The sequence below is a fragment of the Kryptolebias marmoratus genome, linkage group LG17, assembly GCF_001649575.2.
Source record: "Kryptolebias marmoratus isolate JLee-2015 linkage group LG17, ASM164957v2, whole genome shotgun sequence".
Classification (NCBI taxonomy): domain Eukaryota; kingdom Metazoa; phylum Chordata; class Actinopteri; order Cyprinodontiformes; family Rivulidae; genus Kryptolebias; species Kryptolebias marmoratus.
The window spans coordinates 97,764-110,222 of NC_051446.1; the positions used below are offsets into that span (position 1 = coordinate 97,764).

General features: G+C 38.1%; 1 protein-coding gene across 1 annotated transcript in view; it reads right to left on the reverse strand.

Annotated features, from left to right (window-relative positions):
- Positions 1-12,459, reverse strand: part of asz1 (ankyrin repeat, SAM and basic leucine zipper domain containing 1) — a 60,493-nt gene that overhangs the window by 9,899 nt on the left and 38,135 nt on the right. Inside the window, exons 11-12 of the mRNA XM_017440004.3 lie at positions 4,201-4,306; positions 755-868 (exon numbers count right to left, since the gene is read on the reverse strand). Of these exons, the coding sequence (XP_017295493.1) occupies positions 755-868; positions 4,201-4,306 (220 nt within the window). The remainder of the gene's footprint in view (positions 1-754; positions 869-4,200; positions 4,307-12,459) is intronic.

The following is a 12,459-nucleotide window of genomic DNA, read 5'->3' on the forward strand; positions in this document are numbered from 1 at the left end:
GCCTTGGGATTCCCCCGGAGGAGCTGGCCCAAGTGGCTGGGGAGAGGGAAGTCTGGGTCTCCCTGCTTAGGCTGCTACCCCCGCGACCCGACCCCGGATAAGCGGAAGAGAATGGATGGATGGATGGATGGATTCTGCCCTGTCAGAAACAACTCTCTTCTTGGAAATGCAAACATGTATACATCAAGAGTCAGGTGAACACATGCAAGACGTCCTGCACATACCTGTTGAAGCTTGTCAATATTCAGAAAAGTAATGTGCACACAATGCAGTACATTTTGGTGATGATGCTTTTAATCCTCACATGCAAGAAAAAAAAAACTTTTCAAGTTACAACTAGCGGTATATGAAAAGTAAACTGACTTGAATGAAGCAAACTGAATGATAAATTTTACATTCTTAGTTTTGTGATAACAATTCAGTATTTATTGTTCCTGTTGAGAATAACGATTCTTGAACTTGCACACACAGTATCTTTTATTTAAAAACTTTTACACCAAATAAGGTCAAAAATGCTTGGGTCTTTCCCTGTATGAGTGGTTTGCCCTGTGTATGGCGACTTGAGTAGAAGCCAGAATAAAAAATAAGGAATATTCAAGGGTACAACTGGTTGTAGATAGTTCATTGAACTGCCATAAAAAGTCTGATGCAGTTGAAAATAGGTTTGATGATTTATTAAGTAGAAAATTTAAATTATTGGTTCTAAAATAGGAAGCTTGACATATGTAACGTATGAGTGTATATATGCATTGACCTGGTACAGTAAACTGCGTAGGCAGATGACTTCCTTTTGCAGATCTTTAGTTTCCACCACCAGCTGGTTACAAACAGTCTGGGCTTCCTTCTTTGGATCCAGTGAAAAGACCAACTGTGGAAGACCAGAGAGATGCACAGTTTTTAACTTTGAAAAAATGTATGTGTGAAAGCTCAGGCAGATGGAGAAAACTTGAGGACACAGTATCTATATTTTACAAACAATGATACTGATATGATACTTCAATTCAAAACTCAAAACTTGATACCATTTTAAATAACACGTGAGAAGTTTGAATTAAAACAAGATGATTTTAAATAAAACAGAACTGCAGACTAACTTTTCCCCAAAGTAGCAGCACTGGTGTTCACAATCTAAAGCATTAAATAGCATCTGCACAACAATTAGGAACAAAACTTAAACCAACGTTATAAGACAGTTTTAATATTTTTGTTATTAGGTAAATGAGTTGACAATATGGGGACACTGCTGGTCCCTGGTCTGGCTGTGACACTACCTTGGGACTAGGGACAAGTTACAATTTGGTGCAGAACAAAGTCTTATAGTCAAATTTTCTTTTGACTGGTTGGCCACAGGAGGACCTCAACATCATGCAAGCAGTCCACAGATGCATGTTGTAGCAGCCAAATTTGACCAAAGCCTCATTGATTTTAAACAATAATAAATGTTTTATTCATGTCAAACTGTTCCAGAGAAACCTTGCTTAGAGTTAAAATTCCAACCACTGTTTTGATATGTTCACCTGAATACAATGCGTCTAAGAATGTGATGTTTTGTCATACTAATGTCTTAGATATAAAACAAATGTTGCTACTGCTACTCTCAAAAAGAGAACCAAATTGCAAGACTATTCTAACCATGTAAAAGATCTGTTCAAATAAATTCTCTCCAGCAGACAATTCTCGAGTCCTTTGTTGAAGTAAATAACTCCACACCATGTGTGGATGGGTGTTTTCTTGTTGAAAGACTGCATTGAGGTGTCTCAGGAAAGGTAAGACATTGGGAAGCAGGAGATTACCAACCAGCCTAATCCTCGGACGGTGAATCCATAGTATAGCTGATGTCAGTCATCAAGACACAGTAGGAATGACACTAAGTGGTATCTGTGTCTGGAGGATAGGCACAGATGTCATGAGGTTCTGTAATGTTTGCTGACAATACAGCAATCATCCACTGATGTGGTCCGTCTTGGATGACTGGAATCTTCATGTGTGTGGGTGCCTTGACACACCTACCAGTCCAACATTTGGCCACTGAGATATCAGTTCACTCCACAAACCAAGCAATTGTACAATACATCCACCTGGTTTTGCGCAACCCACAATTAGGTTCCAGTGCTAGAGTTGGTTCTTAACTGGCACTGACCAAGCACCAGTTTGGTTTTCCACAAGCTAAGAGCAGCTTTTATGCTATGTCTTGACATCACCACATGCCTCTTTGTACCCTTTGTCCTCAGAAACACTTGCACCTAGCATAGTATCAACAATGGTGTATTACATTTAGCATTTGCAACTGTTGCTCCTAGCTTTAGTCTTTTTTTTGAACATTTGAGCAAGACAGGTTCAACTCCTAGTTACCTTACAGTTGAAGTTCTGTAAACCAATCACATCAGCTGAGACAAATATAATCACATCTCAGCTGATGTGATCTGTAAACCGATCACATCAGCTGGGACAAATATAATCACATTTACACTTACTACTGAAAGTAAGTTGAGTCTCGCATTGTTATTACCATTTAATTTATGTAATTAGGTTTGTTTTACAGATATACTGATGGCAACTAGCAATAAGATGTAGTCTGGTCACAGCCAAGATCTGATCACTGGTAGGACTCCAAAGAGTCATACATATCGACTATATCTGCAGACAAGTGAGGCATGTCATAGAAACAAGAAATTATTGAAAACAAAATGTCATCTGTATGTTCTAATCCAAAAGCTTGTTGCGATTGCAATGGGAACATTGGCCACAAGTAGTGAATGCAGAACAATCAGCCATCTCTTTGGGGGTGGTGTGAGCATAGAGTTTTATTGTGTACAAGACTTTTGCAATGCTGGTATGCAGGTAGCCCTCTGCATCTGGTACAACATTTCCTGATGCCAACAAATTGGTTGAAATAACAGTCCGTCTTAATTGTTGAAGAGTGCTACAATGTGCTGGTGCAATTGATTGTACTAACTTTCCCATAATTGCACTATGTACCCTCCCGACTATTACAACAGGAACAAGTAGCATTTTAATATTTTGCAAGTGGGTTGTGGATAAAGGGACTTTTTGGGAAATCTGTGCTGGTTATCCAGACAGTGTGCATTATACCAGTGTATTACTTTATTCAAATTTGTAGGAGACGTTACATGATAGAATTATTTAGTCAAAACAACGTTACCATTTTTTGGTTGTCATGTTGGACATTACCCGATTGGAGACCCAGTTTATCCCAAGAGAAATGGATCATGAAACCACACCCACAATTACAGACTACACAGTGCCAGATCAGCTGTGGAGGCAGGTTAAAAGGGCAAATGTGGCGTCTTCTAAAAAGAAACAATTGCTAGCAAACAAATTATCCTGACCTGTTGTGTGGTCTTCACAATATTTGTGAGGAACACAGTAACAGTTTTACAGCAGTTCAGCCTCCTGTTCATAGTATATTTGAATTTGGTGATCTTGAGAGGTTCAATGTTTGAGAAGAAATAATAAACTCTTAACAGACTGGACAATTGATTTGGTTTGCAGTATTGTTACAGCTGATTAGGTATATTTGAAATATAGATGGATGAATTAGTGACCATACCTTTAAAATGTATTTTCTAAAATGTCACAAAATGCAAAAAAATGTCTGTCTGAAGTTAAAAATAAAACAATGGAAACAATATTGGGCCAGCAGCAGTAAAAGTTAGATGGATGATTAACTGGTTTTCAGTGCAGACCATCAACATCCTCCACTTTTCTTCTATCCTCATTCAGCAGGCCTGACCATGACAAGAACAAAGGCTTTTTGCTTGCGCCCCAAAAGCCAACTAACATCTGAATGTGGCTCAATACTGACTGGTGCATGGATTGGTTGTTGCAGTCATGTGCTGAGTGCATGATGTGATCCTATTGGTTGTAGCAAGAATGGGGGAAGAATGCAAATCACATAGCAGCTACATCACTAAGCATATTGCAATATTTTTGTGGAGCACTGATCACACAGTGTAGACACAATAGGGTCGTAGCCTAGGCATGATGCCAGTGTGGTTTGTTGAACTTCAAATTACCAAACCATGCCAGTATGGACAGATCCCACATTATGGATTTGCTGCCACCAAGCGCTACCCAAAATCTTCTGCTGCCAAAATATAAGAATGTTTGAGCTGAACTCCAGTGTCTCAAGCTGTGTAGTAGCTTCTAAATAAATGAACCGGTGAAGATAACGTGTACCTGAGAGGCATGACGAGGAAAACGGCTGACAACATCCTGAATGGTTTCTGTCAGGTAACAGCACTGGTGTCTCACACTTATGAGAAAGTTTTGTAGATCTTCACTCCTGAAAAAGATGAACTGGTTAAGAAAGGCTTATTTATGAAGAAAAAGGTTTTATTTAAAGATGCCATTTAAAGAAGCCTTTAAGCCATATGTCAGAACCAGATCAAGAGTATGATGAAGAGAATGAGTAGGTTTGTGAACATTTTGGCTAAAAACAATTGACTTGATTATTAAAAGGCTATGTTTAAGCTATTGCTTTCAACAGCTACATAAATATTGAAATCCCCCACTATTATCGTTTTATCCATATTCAGTAATAGGTCAGAGAATTCAGACCAAAACTGAGAATTCAATTCAATTCAATTCAAAAATACTTCATTAATCCCAAAGGGAAATTAAATGCTGACGTAGCTCATTTAAATCAAGGAGTTATTATAGATGGTGATAGCTATGGGCAGGAAAGATCTCCTGTAGCGGTCCATTTTAAAACTAATCTGAAGAAGCCTTTGACTAAAGAGACTCTGTTTTCCGATGACGGTCTCATAAAGAGGATGGTCAGGGTTGTCCATGATTTCCTTAATTTTATGCAAAATCCTTCTTTGCATCATCATCTCCAGAGGTTCCACAGTCATCCCCAGAACAGAACCAGCTTTCTTTATCAGGTTATAATAATAATAATAATAATAATATAATGATAATAATAAAGAATAAGGGCCTGATGGACAATATACAAGTGTTTTGTTTTGTTTTTTTACTTCAGATTTGGATGAGAAAGACTGAGGGTCTAATAACTGATTTAGAATTAAATCAATAGCAGCTGTCCCACTTCAACATATTCTAGGACAAGAAAATTTAGATAACTAGCTGGAATAGATTAATTTATACTAAAAATCTACCTGTTGTAGCCAGATTTAGACAAACTAAACTAATATGATGATCAGTGACCAAAAAAGACCTAGAAAGAGTTTTTATGTTCAATAATTTACATTTAAAGGTTTTAATTTTCTATTCTAGTAACTGTTATTTTTTAAATTATTTTTATGATTTTTTTTTTCTTGACCTGATTTTTGGTTTAATTTAGGCCGTGGTTGAGCTGAAACCATTACAACGGGGGTTTGGGTGGGTAACAGGGGAGAGGCAGAAGAGAGGTGTGTAGCACTAGAACTCTTTTCACCCCTTAAAGCATTAAATTTCCATCTGATTACCCCTTCTACATGCCTTGCACCAACCAGCAGCTTGCTTAGTTCAACCTACAATAAATAAAGACATAAAATAAGGCAACAAACAGTTTTACAGATTCATTAAACATTTGGTTCAACCTTCTCAAATGTAAAGATGCATATTTGGTTTTATTCTGATGTAGATAAAGGATAACTGAACTGTAAAATGATTTAACAAAATAAACATATTCGATTTGATACTATGAACTAGGCATGGTCAATTACCTGTTTAAAAAAAAAAGGTATACTACGGTGTTAGAAAGTCAGTGGCAAAACCACAACATTTTTGTATCACACAGTTCCTACAGTTTAAATTAAATAAGATACCAAACACATTTTTTTTTGTTTCATTTTGTCCCCATTCTCTGGTCATACAAAGCTCTCCCTCTCTTCCTGTTGCTCATTTATGCTCATTAAAAAAATAAAACCTCGATTGGTTTTACATTTTATCTTGCAGATATCAGCCATGACTTGTCCACCACAGATGCAACACCAATCTCTTTAAAAAAAAAAAAGGGAACACTGTTTTAAATCAAATGTTTGTAAAAAACTACAAAAGTTAGGATGTTGGTGGGTGAGATGCAGACACTACTGCTGGCAGGTTTGCTATAGAGGTCAATAACCCAGCTAAATAATTACTAACAGCATGTCAAGTCACTTGTTATTTTTACAAAAAACAGAACAGCAAAGCAAGTCCAGTTACTGCAATATAACTATAATAAGCAGCCTAGACAACAAGAAAGTTGCCACCTGGATTTAACTAAGCAAATAGGTACAAGCCTCTTATTGGATAATTACTGCATGGGTGATTATGTTTCAGCTGGCAAGAAGTTATTTAACCCCAACTGGTGCAATGAGTTGCTTCTAATTTTTTAAACAACCATGTTGAAATACACATCCTGTGGTCGTGGAAAAGATGTCAGTCTGTTTGAGAAGGGACAAATCATTGGCATACATTACGCAGAAAAAACATCTAAGGAGATTGCAGAAACTACAAAAATTGGGTTGAGAACTGTTCAATGCATTATTAAAAACTGGAAGGATAGTGGAGACCCATCGTCTTCGAGGAAGAAATGTGGCCAGAAAAAAATCCTGAATGATCGTGATCGGCGATCACTTAAATGTTTGGGGAAATCAAATCAAAGAAATCAGGCTCCAATTGTGAAAGAGTGGTTCAGGGAGCATGAGACATTATTTTTACACTCTGATTGGCCACCACAGAGTCCAGACCTTAACCCCATAGAGAAACTTTGGGATGTGCTGGAGAAGGCGTTGTGCAGCAGTCAGACTCTACCATCATCAATGCAAAATCTTGGTGAAAAATTAATGCAACACTGGATGAAAATAAATCTTGTGACATTTCAGAAGCTTATCGCAACAATGCTACAGCAAATGTGTGCCATAATCAAAGCTAAAGACAAAATATTAGAGTGTTTAACTTTTTCTTTTGGTGGTGATTTTTTTGGCCAGGCAGTGTACAAATTAAACAGCCTGTTGATCACTTTGGCGTTTTAGCTGAACCCATGTTAAATTAAATTTAAATGTTAAATTCATTAATACTTGAGATTTGAATAGATTTTCAGCCTTGATCTTAAATATCACAAACAAAATTGTTATAATAAAATGGCTGATCAAATATTGGTGCAAAATCTGTCCTGAGTTTAGGTAAAAGCTGACATGGATTTTGAGCAGATTGACTAAACACGTTCATTTGTGTTCTTTCAGTGTCCTTATTTATACAGCATCTGTGAATTAAACTTAAAATAATTTTTTTTTAGTATAATTACAATTATAACTATAATAAGAATACCAGCAATGGTACATAAAACGCCTATCAGAAAACTGTCAGAGTAATCTAAATTCAAACATGACTTCCCTCATACAACTATTCTGATTACATCTCAAGAGTTGAACCACAAATTTTTCACAAAGGAATCACCTGTGACCTTGAGTTTTGCATCCCTGACCTTGAAATCAATAGAGATCATCTTTGACACATGAGGTGTCCAACTATAGAGTTTGATATTCCTACATTACACTCTTGCTCTCTGGATGAAACTGGAGATTTATCATTTTTAAATCATATTCCCAAATAATAGAACTTGTTTTGATCCTTATTTTAATTGCAAAAATGTTTCGTTAAGATAAACCTAGCCTGCTCATTTTGAGAACAAAATAGCTGATTTATGATTTTGAGAGAAACATTAAAAATAATGATAGTAGGTACGGTCATTCTCAGCTTCCGTATTTACAATATGAAAATATCAAACCAAATAGCTGGTTAAATCAAAATCCACTAATCCGACAAATAAATAGTTACAAATTATTATAAAGACAGATTTTTTTCATTTTGACATCAAAATTCTAATGAACGATATGTGGCAATACATTATATTGCCACATAACAAATGTATAATATACATAAATATAGAACAATATTTTTTATTAGAATCTAAATTGTGCTTTAAAGCTGAGGTAAGGAATCACTTCTTTAAAGTGATTGCTTTAAAGATGAAGAAACTAGGCATGGTCTGCTGACGATGCTCGGAGATGACAGTGCAGACAGACTGATAGCTTGAACCACACTTTGTAGTCACATTCTTCATGTTTTTTTCATAAAGGTCACCTCACCGAACTCTACAGAAAACTGAGCAGGTGGCCGAGCTTTCTCTCCTCCTACCAACCCATCTTGTCATACCTCTCTGAAAACATCCACCCTAAATGATTTGTTATTTATATTCATCAGCTTCTCCGTTCCTTCTTCCCATTACCTGGAACTGTGGGATATTGATAGTTCTTATCTTAATGGTACATTTCCCTCGCTGAGGGCACTGAGCAGGCAGCTGTCCTAGCCCTCCTAACACTCCGTCAGACGGGCGAGTAAACAATGTCAGCCAGCCTCTGCTGCACCCACACCTCCCTACTCCAGCTGTTAGTTTATCTAAGGGCAAAGGATGATGATGGGTCTGGGTGAGATGGCGGCACACTAGATGTTACGCTTGAAGGCTGATAGAGATTTAAGTGTGCCACTGAGCTTTCTGTACACAGGAAAAGCTTTTTGTTTTGAAAGTGTCAACCAACAACTGACAAGTGACAGCAGATGATACATATCCAAATTCACTTCATTGAAACATTTCTCCTAATCAGAACAGGGAGAAATCATTCAGTTATATCATTTGTCACTTGTAGAAGTCCAAGTGTTGAATGTATGTGCCCAAGGCCTAAAAAAATTAATCACCTTGGAAATGATTTGTTTTACTTTTTATTCTTCAAGGTTACACTTACATCTACCTGCTCCACTGACAATATACTGTGTTTATAATGCCTGAACCCAGGCATTTTCTTCCATATAAAAAAAAAACATCAGGAAGACTTTAAACTATTTCTTGAACAATGTTTATTGTCTGGCCAGAAATGTTCCAATCAAATCTCAAGAATCAAATTAGGGTCCTATTTAAAACCTGTTCTGACTGGGATTACTCAGTAGATCTTAACTTTCAACATCTTGTTTTACATCAGTATTCAATGGAAGGTAATAGGCACATGATGACGACGCATACTAACTCAGGCAGGAATTAATTGTTTTTTTTCCCAAACCACTGCAACTACATTTTTGTTCAATGTCAAAATACAGAATGCAGTCCAAACCGGAGATAGATTCAGCCACACACACAAAAAAATAGCTGTGCTTGTACACATTTAATTATCAAGTAAAAAGATGAAGCTGCATCAGCTAGTTTGTAAACAAGAATGTGCTTCTATATTAAGATTAATCTCTCTCCCTTTCACAGCTACATGCACAACCCTAGCACTTACACTCCTGATCAAAATCTTAAGACCAGTCAAAAAACTGCAAGAATTTGCATTTTGCACCATTGGATCTTAAGAAGGTTCTAAGTAAAGCTTCACAATGTTAAAAGAAGAAACCAGCGTAAGAGACAAAAACTTTTGAGCGGGGAATTAATTGAAAACTGCATTTACACTCAATCATGATTTTTTCAGCTGATCAAAAGTTTAAGACCATAGCTCAAAAAAACCCTAAAACCCCCCAAAACAGAAATCAAAGTGTCAAAAAAAAGGACTCAGTAATGAGTAGCTCCACCATTCTTGTTGATGACTTCATACAATCATTTAGGCATGCTTGATGCTAGTGTTTTCAGGAGGCTAGTAGGAACATTGCTCCAAGTGTTGAAGATGGCTTCACGAAGGGCATCCACTGTCTGGAACTGATGTCCATTTTTGTAAACTTCCCTTGCCATCCATCCCCAAATGTTCTCAATTGGGTTTAGATCCGGTCAACATGCAGGATGGTCCAAAAGGGTGATGTTATTCTCTTGGAAGAACTCCTTTGCCAGGCGGGCATTGTGAACTGCAGCATTGTCCTGTTGAAAAACCCAATCATTACCACACAGACGAGGGCCCTCAGTCATGAGGGATGCCTGCTGCAACATCTCCACATAGCCAGCTGCTGTTTGAAGCTCCTGCACAACCTGAAGCTCCATTGTTCCATTGAAGGAAAACGCACCCCAAATCATGATGGCGCCCCCACCACTGTGCCGTGTAGAAAATATCTCAGGTGGGATCTGCTTGTCATGCCAGTAACGTTGGAAGCCATCAGGACCATCAAGGTTAAATTTTTTCTCATCAGAGAAGACAACTTTCTTCCACCTTTCAATGTCCCATGTCCCATGTTAGGTGCACCCTTGCAAAGTCCAAACGGGCAATTTTGTGGCGTTGAAGAAGACGTGGCCTTTGAAGACGTTTTTTGTTTCTGAAGCCCTTCTCTCGCGGATGCCGCCTGATAGTTATTGGGCTTCAGTCAGCACCAGTAATGACCTTNTCAGAGCTGGTGAAATTTTTTTGGGTCTACCACTTGACTTTTTTGTTCCATAACCCTCAGGATCATTTAAAAAATGCAAAATGTCTGTCTTACTGCGTCCAACCTCAGCAGCGATGGCACGTTGTGAGAGGCCTTGCTTATGCAGCTCAACAATCCTACCACGTTCAAAGTCAGTGAGCTTTTTTGCTTTTGCCATCAGGTCTTGACAGTGGAAAGACTTGACAGAAAATGACATGGAATCCACATTTTTGCACAGCTTTTGGCTTTTAAAGACTTTGGTTTAAAGTCTTAAACTTTTGATCAGCTGAAAAAATCATGTTTGAGTGTAAATGCAGTTTGCAGAAAATTCCCGCTCAAAAGTTCTTGTCTCTTGCACTTATTTTTTCCTTTAACACTGTGAAGCTCTACTTAGAACCTTCTTAAGATCCAATAGTGCAAAATGCAAATTCTTGCAATTTTTTGACTGGTCTTATGATTTTGATCAGGAGTGTATGTCTTTTGATCTGAAAAAAAGTTTACATCATCTTGGGAATATTTAGAAAGCAATTCAAAGTTCACTTTTTTTTTTTTCTCTCCACAAAATTTATTTTGAGTGAGCACACTTTTTTCCCCTCAAATTCTTTTTTTTCCTCAAAGTTAGAAAAAAAGCCATGCTGCATTATGTGAAAATGCAATTATTTATAACAATTTAAGAAAAGAAAAAATAACTGAACTGTCTTATTGCTGCACTGCTGAGGTATTCAGGCTTCGAGCAATTAAATGTAATTAATTTTAAGGCTTCCTAGAACTTATACAGACAGTGTGCTATAGAAAAATGGAAGTATTAGAGTCTCTGTAATGGCCTACTTTATGCTTCCTTTTTTTCACTTGACTTTGGCACGTTTTAAAATTCCTTAACTGGATTACCATTCACATGAATTTTAAGCTTTTATAAAACTTATAACATCTTCATATGACAATTGGATTGTAAATGTTAAAGCTTTAATTATTTCTTTCAATATTCATTTTATGTTTTTATTGGAGTAGAAAGATGTATAAAAAATGTATTTAGAGAAATCTACTTTGAAATAATACATAGTTTCAAATCTCTCCCATGTCTGAAGACTTTCTTCAATAGTTCCATCCAGCCATTTTCAGATAAAATTTAAACAGCACAATGGATAGATATAACTTGACTCAGTTTTTGGCTCTGTGCCTTCAATCACCGACAATATTCAAGACAAGGTCATCAGATGACCTCTGAGCTCACATAATGTCTTCCTCATCTAATATCTCTGTTACACTTTTTAGATTTAAATCCACACTGGCTGCAGTTACTCATGTGCCGAGTGATTAATTTCCACAAGTCATATTTTCAGCTTCACACATATCATTTCTCAATGCTAAAAATCTTACAGAACAGAAATCTACCTGTACATTACTTTGTAATTACTTGTCTTTAAATGCCTTTAAGATATTAAAATTAAACATTACAAAATCATAATACCTCTCCCTGGGCTGCCACCTTATCGTGGTGAAGGGGTTTGAGTGTCCCAATGATCCTAGGAGCTATGCTGTCAGGGGCTTCATGTCCCTAGCAGGGTCACCCAAGGCAGACAGGTCCTAGGTGAGGGGCCCAACGAAGTGCAGCCCAAAGACCCCTTATGATGAGTCAAAATATTGGACACAGTGTTCCCTCGCCCGGACGTGGGTAACCGGGGCCCCACTCTGGAGCCAGGCCTGGAGGTGGGGCACGTTGGCGAGCGCCTGGTTGCCGGGCTTTCACCCATGGAGCCCAGCCGGGCACAGCCCGAAGAGGATACATGGGTCCCCCTTCCCATGGGCTCACCACCTATGGGAGGAGCCAAAGGGGTCGGGTGCAATGTGAGATGGGTGGTGGGTGGTGGCTGTTGTTTGCGTTTATGCGCCGAACAGCAGTTCAGATTACCCACACTTTTTGGGGTCCTTGGAAGGGTTACTGGAGGGTGCCCCTCCTGGGGACTCCCTTGTTCTACTGGGGGAATTCAACACTCACGTGGGCAATGACAGTGAGACCTGGAGGGGTGTGGTTGGGAGGAACGGCCCCCCTGATCTGAACCCGAACGGTGTTCTGTTGTTGGACCTCTGTGCTCGTCATGGATTGTCCATAACGAACACCATGTTCAAACATAAGGG